This window comes from Buteo buteo, chromosome 26 (genome assembly GCF_964188355.1).
Source record: "Buteo buteo chromosome 26, bButBut1.hap1.1, whole genome shotgun sequence".
Classification (NCBI taxonomy): domain Eukaryota; kingdom Metazoa; phylum Chordata; class Aves; order Accipitriformes; family Accipitridae; genus Buteo; species Buteo buteo.
The window spans coordinates 10792007-10815698 of record NC_134196.1 but is presented as its reverse complement, the minus strand read 5'-3'; the positions used below and the strand labels follow the sequence as shown (position 1 = coordinate 10815698).

The window sequence follows — 23692 nt, the reverse complement described above, 5'->3', positions numbered from 1 at the left end:
CTATTAGAATTATGCATTTCTTTTTTCACCTTTCATACTCAAACTGCTGACAATCCCACTATATACCTTTGTTGAGTATTCTCTTTCGTCTCTGGAAGAGACACCTACCTTAGGAGGTCAGAGGCATTCTTGTGTTATAACAAAAAGAATGTAATTGGCTTACTTGAAATCAAAAGGGAACTTGTCTTGATTCATCTCAGACTTCCTGGCTTTACAGATATTAAATTCAAATACAGAGGACAGTAGACAAGAAGAAGTTCAGTGATAGTGTAAAATTCAGGCTCTGCTGGGGCCCTTCTGTTTCTGGACAGTATTCATTCTGAGAAAAACTTGTATTGCTTATTTGACAAAAACATACCTATTACCATTTGACTTTCAAGTGTGGAAGGGCACCTTGAGGTTAAACTGTGCTGACAAAGTAGATCATACACTTGGTGCTAAGCATCTAATGATCCATACACAAAATAATAATAATTGTATTAATGTTGATTCTAGACAAGGCATATTCCTAAAGACCTTGTAGAAAGTTACAAGGCCAAAGGAAGGAATAGTGTACAATTCCCCACCTCTGCCTCTTAATGTTATTGTGTGGGGTTTTTATCGCTCAAGTATAGGATATTTTAAAATGCTTAATAGAGGAGGGAGGCCAGACCAGCCAAGGAGTTCAAAAGCACTGGACTTAGACGTTAACCATACAGTGGCATTTGGAAAGCGATGTTCTGAATGGTGTTTTTATAGGCTTTTGAGAAAGATGCTGAGAGGGATCAAAATCATCTCAGAGTCCTTCTTCAAAAGGCTTAAGCAGAATTTATATCACTTAGATGCTGGAAGTATTTTTCATGTACCTGCAAGCGATTCATTCAGATAGGGGATGTATCAGTCATTTGCATGGGTTGAAGTATATTCCAAGTGGAAGGTGCTAAAGCTACAGTATGAAGAGATGTTTTGGATGGAAGCTGCAGAAGGAATTCCAGGGAATTCAGCCATAATTGTGGAGTACTCCCAGTTACAAAGCTCTGTAATCTGCGAGGGATTGCAAATGCATCTGCAGAATCAGCTGATTGGTGTGAAAGGGCCACAGAACATGCTATATATGCAATTTTCCTGCATTTTTCTCCACCTGGACTTTTATGTACTTATTTTTCTGATTACCAGCATCAGTGAATGCATTATCCAGAGGCAGAAACTGCATTTCTCACTGGGACTCTAGGCAGAAGCTTTGCAGTAGTCCAGGGTAATACCTCATTTCCCTTTCTCCCCTCCCTTTGCAAACAAAGAGTGACAAAAATCATTATCTGATTGCTGTTACAAACCAGGATCAGGAGCTAAGGGAAGGTGTGAGATAGCTGTATCGAAATACTCTATCATAGGTGTCATGACAAGGGCCTTCAGAACAGAGACCAGCACTTTAACAGTCACAAGGAAAGAGCAGCTCTCACAAAGAAGACGATAGCTTTTTCACTAAAAGCTTGAGGCATAGTATGCCACTCTGGTCTCCTCGTTTTGTTGTGCCCACTCCACATAGAACTAAAAGATCTTGGTTTCCAGAAGCCTCAGAGAAAGATGTATTTCTGAAAAGGTTAAAAGACAAAGATTTAGGAACAGTCATCCAAGAAAGAAAAGGATTAGCCATTTTCTTCATTTTTTTCCTCTGTCAGCTCTTAAACACCAATTTAGACCATGTCAGGGATTACCATAGTAACCATTTAACCTCTTTTCAGAGCCTGTTGTGTTTCAGTTTAGTTCAACAATGAGCTTAACTGGCATTTGAAGCACTTTGCATTGTACCTGTGACAGGAATTAGCACCAAATGCCCTTACTTTAGAGAAGTCACAGTTAGAATCTACAACATAATACTGTATTTTTAGTTCGGTGGTATTAGGCTTTTATTGGTTTTATGCTAATATTTTAAGAGGTAGAGTATATGATTTTAGGATGTATTACCAAGTCTTATTTCTAGGCTAAATGGATGACAGACAGCGATAACTCGTTCCTAGTTACCTGTTTGATTGTGTCATGAAACTTGGCCTTCCACCAAAGGCCAAAGAAATTCCTCACGTTGGCTGATGTGTTGGTGGTGTGTTACAGGTGATGCAGCTGGGTGGTTTTAGTGCAGTCAACCCTGTACTTCTTTCCTCTTTCTTTTCCGTGGCCTTCTGCAGCTTACTGTGTGATTGTTACCAACGTAACTAGAGGAATACTCAGGCCATGATGATTTAAATTAGATTCTAAAAACCTTTGGAATAACAGCCTTTTTCTCTTGTTCATGTCTAATTCAGTCTGGGCAGGATGCTGTTGTACAAAATAATAACTTTCAGAAAAAAACCTTTTTCATAGAATTATTTCTGCATTTTATGCATTCTTCCCTTGTAGGTTAGTGGAGAACTGACATTTCCAGTTTTTAAGATCTTGCAGTCTACGACATACACACAGTTCTTTTTGAAGGACTGATGATAGGTAGTCTTTCGCTTTCAATCACACAGATCAAAGCAAATATTATTATTCTTGGATGTTCATAGGTAACTATGTCATACATAAAATTTAAAGAGATTAATAAGATAGATGTAAATGCTTTTCTGTACCTTATCTGAGCATGAACATTTATAATGTTGGTGCTGTACAATTCAAATTTGTGTAACCTCTGTCATCTAGAATTCCAATAGTGAGGAATTTTACTCCAAGAATGATGCCACTGTCTAAAGATCAAACCATCTCTCCTCTCTCTCTCTGTATCTCCAAACTTTCATGCCACTGGCCACAGGAAGGGAGAAAATCATACAATGCTGACTGATCTCTCAGTTTCTTATTCTTACAGGTTTTTTTCTTTTTTTTTAACTTATACCATCATTCTATACACCTGAGTGAGTCAGTTAATTATTAAGTTGCACGATTTAGCCTCCGGTCTAAAGTTGCTGTTGCTTTTTAGTATCTATATTGACCAGAGGTCAAACTTCTGTGAATCACTCCACCTCCTCACTTCTCAGCATATCCTCACTCTGTGTGTATGTGTGCATATGAGATGTAGACCTGAGTATGGAGCAGAAGTACATCTTTCTTTTATTATTCATCTTCTGTGATGGAAGCTTTTGTGCAGACTTTAGTAGTTTTGTGAACAGCCTTTAATTGCATTAACTGGGACTTTTTGTTTCAGATGGCTGCCTGGCTGGCTAGGTGGATGGAGTGGTACTGTAGTTGTTCTGCCCTCTCCACTGGCAGAGTTTCCTAGTAGGATGGTTTCTTCTGTGGAGGGCTTGAGTATGGTCACTGCCACAGAATTACTACTCTTGCTCTCTCCTTAGAGCGGCACACAACTCACTTTGAGATACAATCACCATTGCGTAAATAAAATTCGTTTCTAATCTTTTGGACCCAGATATTGTCTGTATGTGCTTCTTGCTGGCCAAGCACTAGATGAAAAGAAATACCTGGCACTGAATCCAGTGACATGGAGGCCAAGACCTTTTCCTTGAACATTATGTCTGCAATTACAATTACAGAAATAGAGCCAAAGGTAGGAGTTTCCAAACTAGCAGTGAGAAAGAGAGTTCAAACAGTGGTATGTTATTGCTGCTTGATCGACTGGATGCATTCGCCTACAACACAACAGAATTAGAAGTTATTGCTACTTCCACTGTCACTGATAATGGCAACTAAATTTGGGAACCCTTCTCTAGTGCATTTTTCCACTTGTGGCTGACCTTGAGTTCAAACCTCTTCTTCTTAGATAGAAACCTTGCCATAAAATTCTAACCTAAGTCATTCCCTAGACGATTACTGTTATGTGGGGTTTATAACTTGCTTTTGATGCCACCGGCATAGAACATGGCACTGCAGCTTCTCAATGGTATGGATGGCAGCGGGCAGACAGCGCCTGAGCTTCCCGTTAGATCCTTAACTAGTTTTAGGTGCTGCTTAAATTACTTCTGGTAATCTTCAGAGCTACTTGGTTGTCTGGAATCCAGTTATTTTATCTTTGTTTTTCCATATCTTCTTCAGTAACTGTGAAAATTAACAGGAGGATCTCTGTTGATGAGTGAAGCTCAGGCTTCAAAACTGGCAGCAACTGATTTTCATGAGCGCCCTGAGGTCTGCAGCTGACATCCCCTGTCTGTTAATGCCCAGCCCAGAATTAGATAGCAGCGGATTATGCTGAAAGTGTTTTTACTCATTCAGACTTCCACGTTAATCATTCAGGCTGAACATTAATTTTCTGTGATGTTTTAGAGCATTCAAGTTTTCCAGGAGATGTGGGACATTTGAATTACTTTTGATTACTCTAATTTTTTAGCTTGTACTTATTGTACAGAAAATAGGTACAACTATTACAAGTCTGTGACACAAAGTAAGAGCTGCAGTTCTTCCACAGCACTTCTCTGTAACCCATGATTTCCTTCTTGTCATAGTAGATATTCATCCCTACATTTTCTTTTTCTGTCACTCTTAAATGTTAACTTGTGTATGACAATACATCAAAGCCCTCCAGAAAAACTCACCTCTAACTTCGAATGCCATCCAAATATGCGCATGCTTCCCCATCCTTTATTTTACAATGAGGACCAATTCCTCTTATTGCAATTTGATACAGCAAGTGATGACGTTTCTCTAGATATAGAATCATACTTTTCTACATAACCTTTAAATCATTAAATCATTTAAAATCTCTTTGAAAGACATGATTGTTTCTTCAGAATGTCTGTCTGTCATACTAAACTATTAGTTGCTTTCTTAATGGAGAACCGTATGCTTTTAGTTTCATCCATCAGCCTAAAGGGAATATATGCACATTTAGTGTATTGAAAGTTACAACTTTTATGATTAAAAACATAAAATCCAAAAATTAGTATTTTCTGATATATGATAACTGTAAATGAGAACAGATTTTAATTAAACTCTACTAGATTTGCTGCAGCAATCATATGTTCCAGAATGACTTGCGAATATTGGCTTCCTGCTTGGATTTCAGCTGTAGAGTTCTACAATTGGCCTAAGTTCTTGCAAGCACAAACACCAGTCACATTATATAAGGATTTAAGGCTGTGAAACTTTCCTGTTTATATGTTCCTTATCATGAAAACTAGCTGTTACTCAGCCTTCGAGCACAATCACTACATATAAAGCTGTGAATATCTTGTGTATAAACCCTGGGACATGCTTCTTAGACTTTTTAGCCCACCTGTTCATTGATTCCTTGGGTTTGTTGCCAGAAGGCACTACTATATGAGCTCTTAGAACTCACTGAAGATGACAAGTCTTTAAATCTGATTTATTTTATTTGCATTGAGCCTCGACTAGCTAACATTAACATTTTCTTTCTGAAAAAAAAAAATAAATCCCATTTCAAAAACCTTTGTTTTGTTTAGAAATACTACTATTGCCTATCAAATTGGCTAGTTTTCTAAATGAGGTGAGGTTGTCTGCCCTAAACCTGGAGGACTCCTAGATCTTCAAGGAACATTTTAAAGAACCTCCTATAATCAAACTTAATCTAGGAAACAGGCAGGATCCAGGAGGTAGTAGAGTTCCCCCTGTGCCAAGTTGGGAGGAGGGTGGCACAAGGAAACCCCCTTACAAGCTGGAAGGTTAGACCTTGCTTGGTTTTGGAGCAAGGAGCTAGAAATCCTTTGATTCTCAGCCCATGGCATTTTGTCCTGGCTGCATGGCCATAGACTGGAAATTCCAAAAGCTCGGATTTCCTCATGGTATCCTGACTTTCAGCATTATCCTACATGTTTTTAGTGGAAGTTCAGCAAAACCAAGTCTCCCATGAAACATTGTATTATCATCTAATCAGAATTTTGTGGATATTCCACTGGAAAATTCTGCGTGAGAACTTACTGACAAAGGATACAAAGAGAAGACTGCTGACATTAGACGAGCATTCGTTAGGCAGCTTTGCACCTCCGCTGGAAAATGCGTAGAGGGTCTTCAAACCCAAAGAGTTTGCAAGTTACTGATTTTAAGACATCAGTAGAGGGAAGAAATAACACAACCCTTATAGCTTCAGCAGTTACTCTCTCTCTCTGTTAAAAATGTGTACTCTATTTGTTATTTGGATGTTACTGGATTCTACTCCAAGTCATTGATTCTTGTTATGCCCTTCTTCAGTAGATTCAAGCCATTTAATATATGATGCTTCCTCTTCTCTACAGTACTTATGCACTGTAATCAAGTCACTTCCAATCCTCTTTTCAGAAAGCTGAAGAAATTCATTTTTTTATGTTTTTCATAATCAGGCTTTTTCTCTATTTTTCCAATAAGAGTTGTGACTTTTTGAAGACTACCTTCTTTGTAGTTTTCAGCATCTTAAAAAAAATATATGTACACAAGAACAGTGTGCAGTATACTTTATGTCTTTGCCAAACAGCAAAGTCACCAGCTACTTCCTCTCGCTCCTACTATTGAATGTTTTGCACAGCATTACACTAGCAGTTCATGGTCTGTTGCTTATGATCCTAAATCCTCAGCAGGAGGCACTGCCTTCTAAGATATCTTTTCTGATTCAGTAGATACTTAGATATAGTCTTGAGTTCTTTGTCTTAGAATGTAGAATTTTTGCTTTTGGCTGTATGAAAATGTATTCTGTGTGACTGGTTACAGCTAAGTGATTTAGCACTTTCTCTCTGACCAACCCGTTGCATTATTATTTACCGTTATGGTATTTTTGGTATCACCTGCATATTTTATCAGCAGAAGTGTCTTCCACATCTATAAAAACATCAGTAGACCTTGAACAGAACAAAAAAATATTTTGCATGTTTCCTCCATCAACCAAATTTACAATCTTATCAAAGAGTGAATCTGGTTTTAGTTGAAAAGGCCTATTTTCCATAAAACCATGTGACTTCACTTTCAGTATATTTCATATCCTTTAAATCAACATTAATACAAATGTTTTTGAGTTCTTTGTTTCATCGGGGTTTGATAAAAGGCAGATGGCTGATAGATACAGCCTTCATCCCATTTGGCTTTTTTTTAAGTAAGATGGGCATAACATTAGCACTGTTCCAATCTTCTGGAATTTCCCTTATGGCCTAAGATTTATTAAAAATGAACATCATTGAGCCAGAAATCTCATGATAAGTGCAGTCATCTTTCCTAGATTTTTATAGATGACTGGGGTGACCTCTTTCTTTTTACTGAACAGATTAATGAAATTCAGTGTGTGGTACTGATTGCTATGATGACCTTTGATGAGCTGTCTTGTCTTCCTAAAGAATGTGTTAAGAGAGTTTTTCAAAGTGAAATAGCCAGGGGAAGTGGAGTAATAAAAGAAGTTTTTTGCCAGTATGTATTTATCCCAAAACTTGAATATCTTTTAGTAGTTTCATAGAAATGTATTTTTGCATGCTTAGTTTCAGAAGTGGATACGAGCCTGGTAAGTGTAAGTCAACAGATTTGAATACATAGCACTAGTTAGAAGGAACTCATTTTTTAATTGAGCACAAATATTTAACGAGCTGAACTTATAACTTACAATGCAAGGCGTTGTAGAAGGAGGCATGTACTTGTTTCTTCATTTCAACTGGAACCAAAGACAAAAATATTGAAATTATCTGAGAGAGTATTTTACATATTTCTGACTTCCCTGAAACTAGGAAGCACTAGAACAAGAGTGGCTCTGAGCTTTTCTGAGGGTTTTCAGCTTGCCTCTTTTCCAGCTGCATATCCTTTACCCCATCTCATATTTTTAGGCAGTTTTGATGCTCTGGAAAAATCTCCAGTAAAAAAATTAGTAAAAGAGGACAATGTAAGAAAACCTTCCAAATGACAAGCAATGATACAGAAAGGGATTTCAAATCTTGCCTGTGCTTGGAGCGCAGAAGCTGTGTATAGAAATAAAAGATGACATTAACCTGGGTGAAATTATACATGAAAGAAAGTCGTCTTCATCTTGATAAATTACAGGTGGAGAACTGTCTTGTTATAAGACTTCACCTATCAGCTGTTAACTTACATCAGCTGTCTGTGATTTTCCCATTAGCAAATCCAGTTCCTTTTCAGCTTGCTGTGCGATCCCCTGGTCTGCAGCCCTTTCCAGGTCGCCACTGTGGCTGCAGTGTAGTGAGGACCCTAACCTGCCTGTATGGCTGAGTTGTCTTCTTGTGAGGATAAAGGCTCAAGCTGGTTTTGGCACAGATTGTGCTGCATGCTGCGCTGGAAGCTGGGGAGCGTGGTAAGAAGGTTCCTGTAAGTTTAATGGAAAGCAATGCCTTAAAGAGGGTAGATTCTTGCCCTGCTCAGGGAAACCCTTGAGCACATACCAGGTCCTCACGTGTTCTGTTTGGCCTGCCTCTAGCTGACCAGCAAGTTTCTAGTTATAGAACAATGATATCATGTACTGCTTCTTGCCTAATTGCCAATTTAGGAGATTTTGGAGGAGGCTGTTGTATTGTGTGGGGTTTGTGACTGGGGTCATGGAAGGGAGCTGGAGGTAGTGCTGGGGGATATTATGGAGGAACATGAAAGCTGAACTGGTGTTACAGCAAGCAAGAGATGAGAGAAAGGAGGACATCTGTCTGCAGGAGTCTGAACCAGGCTGTGCTGGTGTCACTGCAAAAGGAATCATTTATTTATAATGTAGCTGGGACTGGCACGAGGCGCACAAGCTTTTTGTCTTGGTAGTTTGTTACAGAGGAAAGGGAAGAAGATAGCTGGCTACAAAGTTAATCCACAAATTCCACTGAATTTCTCTTTGTGGTTCTTGCAGAACAAATAGGAATATACTGTATGCCTTCAGTAATGGAGGTACTGAATCCACCTGATAGTCTTTCCCTGGGGCTGTTGAATTTCAGCAGGATTTACCAGCAGCCATAGATGATTATTCATTCCATCATGCCAATTGTTCCCACCTATTGGTTTGTTTAATCTGTTTGTTTTTTCTTTCATTAATTGATAATGTATGGTCATCATAGCAAGGACTCTGTTCATGCCAGGTTTTTAATACAGTACCACATCCAGTGGTACATCTTACAAGGAATCAGTAATTGATTTGATTCTTAATTACAGTTCTCTGCTGTTTACTGATCCTGTGTATTTTTGGATGTATGCTGTAATTCCAATCCATAATCAAAAGCTTTGGAGACAATTGCTTTTGGAAACTGAGACACACTTAGTAGTAGAAACTACATTAACTGAGCATTAAGGTACCCATACTTACTACAAGAGATGTTTTTGAATCGAGCGAGGGTACTGTACCGTGGCTTCCTGTACCCTGTCACAGGAGGACAAGGACTTTCTGTAGAGTGACTGCAATGCACATAAAATATTCTAACAATTATGGAAAAGCTTTGTGACTTGACTTCTCGCAGTGTCTGATAAGCCAAAAAAAAAAAAAAAATCTTTCAAATGTATTACATTTCCTTTCAACATTGTACTTAGGCTACTCACTAGAAGACTAGCCTTGTGACATGCTATAGTTAATAAGTTTTCCATGCTGTCAAAAGTAATAATATTAATGTGCCATTCACTTAAATTAATTTTGTTTTGTGCACTGGCCTGCATAAAAGTGAGTGACATTTAGAAATATGATCAGGCAGGAGCTGAGGAGAAGCCAAGTGGCAAAATAGAGTGAGATGCAATCATTAAAGCAGAGCAGCCAGCTGCAAGCATTTGTGGGTAGGCAAAGAGTTACAGAAAACCAGGCTGTGATGTTCGGGTGTATATGTTTCTTCTAATTCATTCTTCCCTTTCTCATTTATTTAATAAATTAATTTTTTCTTGTTTAATTAAGAACTCAGTATGTTTGGTAGCATGGTCTCTTGTCTGGAAATCAAAGAGTGTGTTTCTGCTAATCTTTGATTTCAAGTGCCTTCAGCCACAGTGTTTCTCATTTTGCAAGAGGCAGCTGATTGTAATGCTTTTAAACTGATGACTGTGAAGTGTCATTTTCTGCTAATAACAATGTTTTCTCTTTCCATTTCCTCTGCTTTTTAGAAAGCAGTAATAGAAGTGCTTTCTCCAAACAGTTAAAAATGCAATGAAGAGGACTAAAAGGAGGAAGCTGACAAAACCTGACTTGTTAATTTTTTTAATAACATTGGCTGGTTCAAGTTATTGCCCCACTTGCTTTCAAGTCCGATTTACTGTTGTGTTGGAGAATATTACATAATTAGGACAGTTAAAAGAAAGGTCATCTACTACCTTTCTATATATATATTGCAATAAGTAGACAGAGATTTGTGAAGAATTTCTATGTCAAGTAGTGCTGTTCAGAGGGGAAATAAAAAAAAAGTAGATTTTTCTTTCTACAGAAAGATCCTGCTAGGTCTGTTCCCTTTAAGCAAAGGTAAAAAGCAGTGCTGGCATACAGAAGTTGTATCACAAAGGAGTCGGAGAGTAGAACTGTAGTAGGGAAATCAGTCAAAAGGAATATGCAATTAAACCATTTCTTTTGGCTCTTCCTCACTCCTACTTTATACCGTGACTGTATCCCTACAGATACCACCTCCTGATACCTTTAATCAATTCCCTTCATTCAAAAGATTGTTCCCTGTCTGCCCTAAAACTTCTCCCTTTTAAAACTTACCTCATAGACCTTTGCTTCTATTTCTGTTCTCTGTTCACCTAGCATCAGTCTCCTTTCCATCTCTTCTTTAGCCTGTTGTCACTGCCAGTCCCTTTTTTACAGCATCCAAAACGAGCCCTCTGGAACTTTGCCTCAAGAACCCTCTGTTTCTTCCAAGATCTCCTGCTGTAACCTATTTCGCTTTGCTTTGCTTCTTAATTTACTTGTTATGTGCCTTGTAACTGAACACTTCACATTAACAGGAGCCTCCTTTTATGGCCAAGTTTGTGCATTTGAAGAAGGTGAAACCTATAAGGATGCTTCTGAACTAATGTTAGTAAAAGCAAACAGGAGAAACTTTTGATCACAAACACTGTACTTCCATTTTGTAAGACAAGTGGGTTATTCCTGCAAATAAAGACTAATCCTTGAATATGGAAACATGCAGTAGGGCACTTGTCTGTTCATATTTTATTGTTTTAAAATATTATCTTCAAAAGTGCAGTAGGTACAGTTGTCATGAAGATTCTTCCTTCTTTCCAGAGGCATTTAGCACCTATTTACTGCTAGCTGTATAACAGCGTGGCTGCTCCGTTCATGGGCATGAAATTCTTTTAGACAGCAAAGGAATTAATCTGCTTGTCAGATTAATGGTTTAGTTGTTAAAGTCCTTAGGTTTATGTTGACTGGGTTTATAGTTAGCATTTTGCAGGTCTGAAATAGCTACTTCCGTAATCAACCTTTTGATTGAAAAGGCTGAGGAGAGCTCTGCCTCTCTTATTCGCCCTCAGTACTTTATCTCAAAAGTAGTTCATAGACTTTGGGGTACAGTGGTACTTGGTGTGCATACATATTCATGTGATAGTCTCCAGAATTGCTATAATAATGGGCTGACACATTAGCTCCAGCTTTTCTTTCTCTTTCCAGTTCTTTATCTTTCCCTGCTGCACCATCTATTTCTAGCCTATTTATGCAAGCTGAGTTTTAAGAGCTTCTTGCTCACTTCCCACTCCTCTGCCTAATTGTGGCAGAATTGTCTTCATATTGTGGGGTCGTGTGGTCTCTGATTTGCAAGTGTAAGAGAAAAAAGATTTTCTGTCTTTCTTGATTATACCTATTGCAGGTTTGAAATTTCTGCTTTGTTCTTTAACTACGTATATATAAAAAATGCAATGTCTTTGAAGCTGTTAGCGTTAAAGACAGCTGTTGTGACAATAAAATTTCAGGTTTAAAGAAAAAAGGGAGCCCAACAAACCGGTACTTCCTTTTCTCAGTGTGATCTCCATTTGTCCTAGGGGTTGTGGAGGAGTGATACTTTCCCAGTTGTAGATCCCAGCTACGTGTATGGGTTGCTAATTCTGCCCACTTGCTATGGTAGCTTAATTGGAGTTGTGGCCAGTCCATGTCATCCATTTCTGCATCCATGTGATTCTATTACTAGTATTACTGTGACACCTTTGCAGCTTAGTGTATTCATGGTTTATGTGCCAAGAAAAGGAATTTGTCAGATTTGAGATCTCCATGTGTAGACAGAATATGATGGCCTCAAAACTGTCTGAAGCCCAAGGATGTGGGAATTGGGATTAGAGATTCTGTCATTACAGTTTACCTGGGTTTCCTGAATTTGAAAGACTCTAGTTTAGCTTATAACCCACCTTTATGCTGTCCCTGTTTCCTCCGCAGAGTTTTAAAACATTTTGGTTGGTGTGAAAACTATACAGTGAGCATTATGAGCTTCCATTGTAAATATTGATCGGTAGAAGATTGTATTTTGGGTCTTCACCCATAAACCATGTCCTATTGTGTTTCTCTCAGGCTTATGTAAATATCCACAATCAAAACCAGGTATTGAAGTTGGAAACCCACCTCACTGTGTTGATATCCTTCCTCCCTCTACTGACTATTTTGGAGTCTTGGATCCAATTAGGAAAAAGCATATGGTGCCGTGGCTCGTTATTTTGGTATTGTTTTACCAAGAGAGCTGCAAGCATCAACTTTCTTGTAATATCCTCCACAAAAATATGGAGAATGTTTATATTAAGAAGATAGATACCTCTGCTAGAGATTTGCAGTGCGAATGAGAGTAATCTGCATAAATAGCATTTTTCTCTGTAGCTCATTATGAGAGTGTACTGTCAATGCAAACATGACTACTGACAAATACGAGAAGAAACATGAGACAGGCAGGAGCCTCTTAGAGTCGTCTCTAAAAAGTCCAGGTTCTCAACAGGACTTCAAGTAGCTTTTTCCAAGCTGAAGAAGTGTTAGCAGCACTGTCTGTGTCACTTGTTCTGCTCCATTGCATCCTCTTTAAATGTAATGAAGTTATGAAGTTGCCTGGTGGGGAGAGTCTTTTGATTGGTGTTTAGGTATTATACATGAATATGTTAATGTCTATGAACCTCCCACTTGGAAGGAAGTTTCTAACACTAACTTACAGTTTCCATCAGAGATCAAAGTAATTTACTAACATAAATTATTTATACATAGGGCTGAAAGAAATTCATAATAACAATGAGGCACCTCCATGAGATAATCACCATACCAGAAGCACTCATCTGTACCTTGTAGCCCTGCAGGGGTTTGTAATTATCTTCTGCAAACCACACCTCTGGTGATTGCTTTTTGTTGCTTCATTGCAGTGCTGCCACTTGCAGTATTTTGCCTGACAAATATTTTTAAAATTAAAAAAAACCAACAACCCCAAAAAACCACCACACCAAAACCGAAAAACAGCTTAGGAATAGAAAACTTGTGGCAGTCATGCAAAGAGAAAATGTTAAAAGTACAAGAAATACTAAAGAAATGCAGTTAATACAGATTTTAATAACAACAAAAAAGTATCAAACGTGATTATGTAGGCATTTAAAGAGGTACCTATGCTATTTTTTCAAGTTACTCGCTGGAATGAGCTCATCATCTGCTGCCTTTTCCCATGGCTTGCTAGTGATCTGTGGAAAACTGGCTGTTTACATGATGCTGGCTTCTCTGTGCTTCCTGCAGCTAAAATTACGTTAAAAGTGGCTAAAAATGCATTAAATGCTCTCATAAAATTACTCTTCTATGTAGACAGTTGCAGTATTTGCACAGAAGCATAGCATGATTACAGATGGAGAAAGGCTAGTGAGAGGTGATGGTCTCCGTGGCAATAACTGTGTTTGTAAAGTACCTCCTCCAGCCTCTGCTGAAGCACTTGGATCAGAAACAATCCTAACACCTTCTTGTGCTTACTAAACATGGTCTAGTCTCAACACAAGTACCTCCCCACCACCCCCTGCCCCACAAAAAATAACCCCCCCAAAAAAACCAAAACCAAAAATCCACTCAAAGGAACAATTAGAAGCATGGTATTGATTTAAAAGTACCTTCTAAAATAGATGTTTAGATATTCTGTCAATGAGGTGCATTTCTGAGGAATACAAGGGAATGCAAGTTCCCATGCTGCTACAGCCAAAACTCTGCCTCGTTAATCAAGAGGTGAGGGCAGAGCCCTTAAATGTCAGGAGATAGGTGAGTACAAAGGACTCCAAGACAGGGGACTAAAACGAGCTTTCAAATATACCCTGTTTCAGTCTTATTCAGAGCCACATGAATCAACCAGGCTAATTTAAACCAAGTCTACCATGTAATAGAACAGCGACCGCAGAGAACGCTGGGCGGCTGGGTGAGCTGTGATCATGATAACACAAATCAATAAGCAATTGATTTCTTCCGTTCTGAACAAGCTGCAAGTGATAGATCAACTTCACCATTAGCCTAGCCAATATGGACTTCCAAAACCGAATGGCAGGGGAACAGGAGCGTGTTTTGCTGTCACTGTGCTGTTGCAGGTTCAGTTAGAGCCGAGCATGAGCTGTGCAGATTGCACGGCTGAAATCCATATTTCTGTGATCTGAATCTATGCTGGGATTTAGAACAGTATGTGCAGACATGAAGGGGTAGTAAGTCCTTCCACAGCAGTGCAGTCCATGCTGTGAAAGGCTTCTTAGGTTATTCTAGCTATGAGTTGAAAATGGAAATTTTCTCATATTAGGATCTGTTCTTTTGAGCAAGGTCATAACATCATTATAGCCCTCCTGGGTCAGATAGAGGTCTCTAAGATACTGCTCCCCAACTACCCCCTTTGCAGCCTGAAGAGCCCTAATCTACTTAAGCTGTTCCTTCTGCAGAAGCTGTGTCATATCTTTGATCATTCCTGCTGCTTTTCTTGGAATCTTTCCCAATTCTACCATATCCTTTTTGAGGTGGGGAGGACACCATAAGTTTTCAAGGTACTGGCACATGTGCATTCTGACAGTGTTTTTATACATGATACACACATTTAACATCATGAGCTATTTTGTGTTCTCTCTGAACATTTCCTAACTCTGCATAACTGTGTTTGTTCTGTATGTTTCCTGACCACTGGTGATCACTGAGCTGATGTTTTGTGGGGAACTATTACAATCCCTGGGTCTTGTTCCTAACTTGTAATAATAATTTCAGTGTCTGTCACTTTATAGGTATGGCATTGTTGTTGCAGTTTCTAAGTTGTTGGTTTTTTTGTTTTTGTTTTTTTTTTTATTAAAAGGAACAATAACTACATAATACTGCTCTTAATATATACTGGTCTGGTCCATTGTTGGGAACAGCAAAGAATTCCGCATCTCCAAGGAAATCTTCTGACACAAGCCCATGTGCCTCTTGATAAGGGAGGAAGGTGTACATTCTGAACTATAGCTGAGTATCTGGCATAGAATTGTTTAGGTTGGAAAAGACCTTTAAGATCATTGAGTCCAACCATCAACCCAACACCACCATGTCCACTAAACCAAGATATCTTGTATTGTTAATTTGAATGTTTTGTTTAACAGTAGGAGTTTGAGATGTAATCCTGTTACTTTTCTGCGGGGCTTTCAAAATTGCATTTTTAAAAGGTACAAAAAATGATTAAAATGTAACATCATGTCTTGTTTGCTTTCACAGCAAGAAAAGCTGGGTGATATCTGCTTCTCCCTCCGTTATGTGCCTACTGCTGGCAAACTGACTGTCGTCATTTTAGAGGCAAAGAACCTGAAGAAGATGGATGTCGGTGGACTATCAGGTATGTGCATGAAAATCTGCTTGTAGATTTTTGCAGGCTTGTAAAGGCAGAAAATCAACTCACTTTCTACTGGAGGTCTCTTGGTTGAGAAGGTAAGGGCTGTTGTTCACTGTCTGAAAAATGTGGTTTGTGTTTTCTGAAAGTTAGGGCACAACTGAGTATATCAGAATTCATTCTAGCTTAAAAAAAGGAATTTTGTTACACATTGCGTTCCACTCCAAGACAAGGTCTGAAGAGTTAAACAGTCAGATGACAAGCTCTCTGTACTTTCCTTCTCTCCTGTTGCCTGGAGATAAATAAAGACTATTCAGGCAAGAGGAAAAAAATCTGACTACAATTCCTATTGTCTGTTTAATCTCACAAAACGTGAGCATTTCCCTACAATGTTACTGATAATACGTAATAGAGGAACTCGCCACAGGTCACCATGCTGACTGCTGGTTGAGGTGCTAGGATAATTGTTTCTACATCTGAAGGGCTCGGGTGTGATTGCTTCCGTGCACAGAGCTGGGAGCGCTCTGCATTTGCATGTACACCGGCAATCCAAATGACAGTCTTGCACTTGTGGTAGTCAGTGAGGTTGGTACCTCCACCGTGCTCAGTACCTCCAAGTAGTCTTCGCGGCCTTTCCCCGTAGTAAGGCTCTACACACCGTGAGCGAGGTGATGGACGCCATCTCTAAGGGAGGCTGCAGTCGGCACGTGTGACATCAGGCCTGGGTCTCTCCGGTAGGGCTGTGTCCCGCGGAGCTGGTAGAGCTCCAGGTAAGCTGCTGTTCTCTGCTGTGTCTGGAATTTGGACACAAATTCCTGTCTAAATTGCCAGTCAGCTGACACCAAATTAAATAACATGCTTTATAAGGAGAGGTCTTTCCAGGAGAATTTTATTTTATATACCTTCTGTTTAAAAGAGGCAGTTTCTGCCGACCACTGAGAATGAGGATATTTCCAGCACAGCTCTAGAACTGAAAACTTTTACAGCTGTCATTAACACACAGATGATGCAATTGCCAATTTTGAATTGGCAAGTGGCAATAAAAGTGTTTTATTTTCTTATAATCTTAGCACAAGGTAAGAATTATATCCAAAATACACAGAGAAATGGGAACCTGATAAAAGCAAGCCTGAAGGTTTTATTTACCACTTCTGATGAACAATAACAGGAGGACCTTCACAAAGTGAGGGGAAACAAAGTCTCTTACCATTAACCAGTTATCTTTTTTTATTTTACTTGCTTCTAAAGTCCTCCACTGCACAGCAACAGACATAATAGAGTAAAAGACATCAAAATATATTGTCATTACCTCAATTCAAGTCTAGCTTTTTCTTGTCTAAAATGGACACTGGATTAGGACATACCACTAATAGTTTCCCTAATGCTCATACTGAACAAATTGCAAATTAATGTTCTTAAGCACATTTACTTCCTAATTGTTTTCTAATGAAAGATTAGATTCTTATAATGAGGAAATGTGGGGGTTTTTGACTGAAGTGTATCTCTAAGAGCCAGAGCAACTATATTCTTTTCCAATCTTTGCAAGAAATGTGATGGATAATGGGTACTCGGCTCATAAGAAAAGAAAGGGGCAGGGGAAGCACTAATGAACTGAAGACCTTCTACAAACTTCAGATGGAAAATATAATGCATTGTGTTGGAAATAACTACGAGGAAATGAATGGGCTTACTCTCCTCTATGTGCTGAAGCACACAGAGGGACATTTAAATATATTTCTAGGGGACAACAGGTTTTGTTCTCCCTTTTTTAGGGCATTGCCAAACTAGAAACATCATGTTCTCTCGAAGACAAACAAACCCAATGGGATACCATGGTTGTAGCTGGAATTCAAAAGTCACTGACAGTGATAAATGGCAGTTAGTACGGTATTCCTGAGGCAGTAATTATAGATGAAATAATGTTGGTTTAAAGTGGATCCAGTATCTTTCATTAGGGAATTTATCTTTTGAATAAATTATGCAGGAATAACTTTTGAAATCAAGCTGAGATTCTGTTGCCATTATTCACACTAAATAATACCTACACTCAAAGTATTCACACTAAATAATACCTACTCTCATAGTACTGCTAAGTGGTAATGAAGCTGACAGGATTTTATCTCGATTAGCAAATGCTTTCCCCACTAGTTCTGTTATTTTCTCTAGATACTAAAATGGCTTATTGTTTTGCAAAACTGGAAGTTTTGCGTTGCAGTGGAGGTGGAAAACTGTTAACAATCAAATGTGATCTCAAACTGAATGTTACCTATATACCTCAACAGCACTTGCTAATGGCTTTCCCTTGGTAACAGTAAGATGTGAAAATTACGTAGTTGACACGGGGAGGGGGGGGAATAATCTTAGAAGTTTGTCAAAAATAGGCAAAAAGTATCTTGTTTTTGAGTTTAGAGTATGTCTTTTTGTTGTTCTCTCCTATTTTGGAGAAGATGCTGGAAAAGCAGAAGACAGACATTTGGAAAGGGCCCTGCTTTCTCCTGCATCCAGCCTTTATGCCTCTCTGTGGAGTTTATCTGCCTTGCAGAAAGGAGGAGCGAGCCCTGGCTGCTGCGGGAGGTCTGACATAGTGCTGCCAAGCAGTCGCAGCACAGCGGCAGACGACCTTGCAGTTTCCTTCTGGCTGCTGCTCTCCACATCTTGGCTGTTACTGCTGCTAGTAAATATCTGCTATCCCTTTGCACTTCAACGATGTGGAAAGCTTTAGAATGTTTATGTTATCTTCAGTCCCGCTACAAAGAACCAGTCACTGTGGCTCAGTAGTCTTCTGAGCTTCTATTTAGAAATTTATTAAATCCATAATTGTGCTCAATCGGACTTAAATACACGCTTGATTTTTAACATGTATATTTATGTTGTGCAGCTAGAGACCCCAGTTACAAAAGTACCTGTCAAAAGCAAGAGACCAATCAAAGTAGATTGAGAGTACTACCTTTCCTAGCTTTTCTACAGGGCTTCTACTGGTGAAACCTTAATCCTGCTAGTCAGCGTATATATCCTATTTAAAGGTTACTACAGTTGCAAAACAAAAAAAAAAAAAAGCCTTTCTCTCCAGCATTTTGAATTTTTCCATAAATTTTATTAGCAGTCAAAAGCCAAGCACGAATTACTTCGGAAACAGACAATAAAAGACAGCAGACTAATCATCAAATTCATTAGGCTCCTTGTAACAAAACCAGATCACCCATCTGAGCAATAAACTCCCAGGTCTTAAACTTAATTGCAACATCAGGCTGTGACTAAAGCAAACCTTGGCTCAAACACTGGAACTGTTCAGCCTGAGCTCATCAAGTCACCACAACAAGTGGAAATTATTACTTCTGGTGAGCAAGGGCCTCTGGCAAACAATTATGCATGTTTTAAAATGGCATTTTAATTATTTAAATTATATTCAAATGCATTTTTAATGAATCTGACATCTGGCAGGTGATATGTAGTAATGTAAGCTATAAAGAGATTATTTTTATTTGTCTGAATTTGGTAAACTCGAGTTACATGGCTTTATAGGTATCCTTCACCCAAAATGTCTATGAGACTTAGAAGCTTAGGTCTTGCAGCAAATCAAGGGAACTTAGACTCCCAAGTCACTGTGGTGTTTGGGGTTTTTTAATTTCATTTAGATGATTTGCAAAATTGGAATATTTCAAAACTAGTTTGCAGTTTAATCTCTCCAAACAGGCCATAGAGACGTAGCCTGACTAATTCCTCGATAAGAGCACAATGCAGCTCAGCTATGCCAGTCGGTTCACAAGGGTTGTCTATGAATTATGATACTTCATTCAGGTTTACGATTACTTCTGCTCCAGAAAGAGGGCAGGAATTATCTGCAGCTCCCCTATGAGATATTCATTTAAATCAAACTGGTAGTGATTTCATATACAGATTTAAATGAGTATGAAACTTCATCTAAATTAATTTTAATCTTGTTTTCAATTTGTAGTTTTTACTTATTTTCTAAAGAAAAATGGTGGTTTAACCCTCAGCACATGTGACTAGCAGCTAAATATGGTCTGTGCAATAAATACAGTGCTTTTTATTACATAGGAAAATTCCCAATATTAATACACATTAATGCAGGCAGTTCTATAGATTTCCATGTGTTTAGTCATACCCTCCATTTGTATTCATTTTTGTTCCTAACATGAAATAAAAGCTTTCATTTCAACTTTGAACAGCTTTCCCTGCATTGACCAAGCCAATCATTGAAATAAATTATCTTATTATATTATTATATAATAATAATATTATAATATATATTATTATAAATACCACCTCCACTACAATGCAAAAATTACATTGAAAAGCATTTTGCCTCTGAACCTTCAGGAGCTGGGGCTGGCACCTGGACAGGCTGCTCTTGCGGGTGTTTAGCTACCCAGGTCCTTTGGCTTAAATGCCTTTTGTTTTGTTTTGTATCAAAAAGTCATCTCTTAGTAGCTGACAATAAGTGTAAGCCTTAACATAGCTTATCTTTTCAGGATTAATTTCAGTATGTTTTTTTCCTTCTAAAAATCTTTGAAAGCTAAAATGTGGTTTTGTTCTCCGTGTATTATTTTAGTGTGCTTAGCTTTTAGTGAATCTCATTACCAGGAATGTATCCTAGTAGCAAGCAGTATACCCTCCCCTTATCTCCTCAGCACTGCTGCCTCTCACCATTCCCCCCCTCATCAGACCAGGAGTTCCAATGGGGAGGAGATGCCCTAGCTGGCATGGGCTCAGGTATTGCCTTAGGAACTGTTGCCAAGTAGCAAATACTATAGCAGACCCTAAACTGTACCTATTTATACCAAATTAATGGCTAGGAAGAACTGCAAGAAGAGGATTGTCATTGGATCTGTGTGCTCTTCCTTCTGCAGAAAGCTGCACATACAGCCGTGAAGAGAAAGCGGCCCATAATCCAACCCATTATGTATGAAAGCTAATCTCAATATTTATGAGTTATAAATAGAAAATACACAGCACCTCTTTGTATCTGCCAAGCAAATACTATAAATCAGAACCATCTCTGGGGACCAAATGGTACTATAGTAGAAACAAAGCTAGTTTTCTACAATTAGACATTTATTTTAAATACTGCATTCAAATTCAAAAAGCTTGGTTGGATGTCTTAGAAAAGAATTGAAAAATTAAAAATTGTTTAGAGACCAGCTCTTTGAAGATAGTGAATGCTCATGAATTATGCAGTCAGAGCATTCACTTTAATAACTTCATTAAAACATAAGAAACTTTAAAAGCTAGCTAACATGAATGCAATATTATGGGAAGAGAAATACACCATTAGTGCCATGGCCTTGCTATAAGCCATATTGTAAGCATAACTCAGTGAATATTAAGGGAAAAGAAAACAGCCTTATTAAAAGACAAAAGTAAAAATAAACAACCACCACCACCACCACAACAGCTGCATTTGCAATGAGCGTAATCCTAAAGAATCCAACAGAGATCAGTAGCAACAAATATTTTAAGATCTCTACTTACTGTGAGGATTTCTATAACATCTAATATCTCAGTAACTCTACTGTAATACGCTGGGAGAACTTCCAACAGTAGATGGCTGCAGCAATACATCTCTCTAACGCTTGCAATGCAGCCTCACGGCATCACAGTAAATTCGCTGTGGGCATCTACAGTGGTGATGGAATTGGTCACCAAATCTCCATCATGCTAAAATCTTTCTTTCCTGCCTGAAAGAACATTCCTGGTGGTGACATCTTCCCAAAGACTGGGCAGTAGGGTGGGGGGTTTTGTCTGAAATGCTCCTCTTTCAGTGGGTAAATAAGGTCTTAGGGAGTTGTTTCTTCTAATCCCAGCTCAAGCCTTCCACATCAAACCACCTTCTTCCTCAAGTTAAAAACTGAAGAAGGAAATTCCAAAATCAAAATATACTCCAAATTACAATGTATTCATTATAGAAGCCGTGTTAAAGGATACACAGAGTCTCATATTCCAGGCCGTTTTGGAGAGTCTTATGAGGAAGCTGTCAGGTAATTGTCCATTTTGGAGCGAGTACACAATTTCCATGGAATCATATGCTACAGGGTATTACACACAATAATATATTGTATAAGGTGAACCATCAAATGTGGTGATTCCTACAAAGAAGCAGAGTCAAATTGTTCTGCTCTTCTTTTTCCTTCTATGCTTAAAATAAGGCAAAAGAGATTGTGCCTGCTGATTACCAGTGAAGTTGTACAAAACCTGTAGGAATTGCTCTCAAAACCTTTAGGACAAACACTGGAAAAAGCTCCTGGGCTCGGGAGGTGTTTGAACAGCTTCTTGATTTGAGAAAGGAAAGAAAGCTTATTGTACGTGTACATTTCCTTAATCGTACACGCTGACCGAAGGTACAGCAGGTCAGCACCCAGCTGCGTGGACTCTGCCAGCCAATACTCATCATTTTCTGGCATTGCTGTTGATTCCTCCCTTCCCCAAAACAGAGAGCTGGAAGACTTCTTATTCTTTGATTTGAATAGCCACATCTACATAATGCATTTTGTGTGTGTTTGCATGCGTGCTTCTTTCTGATTCAATTACAGTCTGGTTTTATTTGGTTATGCAGTCCCAAAGCAAGTGTGGAGATGTGTGGTGGTGGGGTTTAACCCCAGCCGGCAGCTCAGCCCCACACAGCTGCTCGTTCATTCCCCCTGGGTGGGATGGGGAGAGAATCGGAAGGGTGAAAGTGAGAAAACTCGTGGGCTGAGCTAAAGACAGTTTAATAGGGAAAGCAAAAGCCGCGCACGCAAGCAAAGCAAACCAAGGAATTCATCCACCACCTCCCACGGGCAGGCGGGCGTTCAGCCATCTCCAGGACAGCAGGGCTCCATCACACAAAGCGGTCACTTGGGCAGACAAACGCCATCACTCCTAACATCCCCTCTTCCTTCGTCTTCCCCATGACGTCCTATGGGCTGGAATATCCCTGGGGTCAGCTGTCCCGGCTCTGTCCCCTCCCCACTCCTCGTGCCCCCCCAGCCTGCTCGCTGGTGGGGTGGGGGGAGAAGCAGAAAAGCCCTTGACTCTGTGTGAGCACTGCTCAGCAGTAGCTAAAACATCCCTGTGTTATCAACACTGTTTTCAGCACAAATCCAAAACAAAACACAGCCCCATACTAGCTACTGTGAAGAAAATTATCCCAGCTGAAATCAGCACAATGTGTTAATTACTCATATGAAAATGAGATGGTTAATACTTTAGGTTTTCAAGCTCTACCAGAATTTCATAGCAATGTGAGTGGCTGTAAAATGGATGTGGAAATACTGTAGATAGATTCTGGAGTCCTTAGGGAAATTAGTCAGTTCTCTTACAAGTAAGTTTAATTTATTTTTACTCTCTGAAAATTGCAGCCTATGTCTTTCCTTTTAATGGGTTTGAAGAAAAAAATTAAAAGATGAACTCAAAAAGAAAATGTCTTTTTTCATCTCTATAAATACAGTTTAGATCAGTGCTTAAATGGTCACAAAAAGCAAGGAAAGTATAATTGAGGGTATTTCCTTTACAGGACTGTGTAAAGTCATACAGGTTTTTAAGATAGCGTGGGGAGCATTTTATTAGCACTGTGACACAGTTGAAGTTTGATGAAGTTTATAGGACTTTCAGATAGAAACAACTTTAAATTCAAGTTTATACATTAGTTTAAATCCCACATGCCTTTTTTGTTTGTTTAATCCCATGTGGGCAAGAAAGATGATTAGTTTCTGCTAGATCCTTATGTGGTTACTTCTTACAGGCCTCCTGGCTGTTTGCAACATGTAACTCCTTTGTGTGCACATCTCAATGGAAAGAAACATTGCACAAATTAGACCCTTGGTCCTGATCTTGAATTATCCCTGAAGGGGACCGGGGTTGTGTGCTGAGAAGGGAACTGCATGTCTCCTCTAGTACACTGTGCTGAAAATACGTCTGTGACAACAGAGAAAGTATATACTTCAGTGTAAGGAAAGAGAGAGGAAAACAGGTGCTTCTCGTTCTTTGTCAGTATCACTACGTATATTCTTTATGGGTGATAGTTGTTCAAGTCTGTTCAGACATTTGGCAAGTGAAGCTGTCCGCTGGCACCTACAAGGTGCTTGCTTATCATTCAACAAAAATGGAAAGGA

General features: G+C 39.0%; 1 protein-coding gene across 1 annotated transcript in view; it reads left to right on the top strand.

The window, feature by feature from the left end:
* Window positions 1-23692, top strand: part of SYT1 (synaptotagmin 1) — a 350563-nt gene that overhangs the window by 281455 nt on the left and 45416 nt on the right. Inside the window, 1 exon segment of the mRNA XM_075057975.1 lies at window positions 15470-15587. Within this exon segment, the coding sequence (XP_074914076.1) occupies window positions 15470-15587 (118 nt within the window).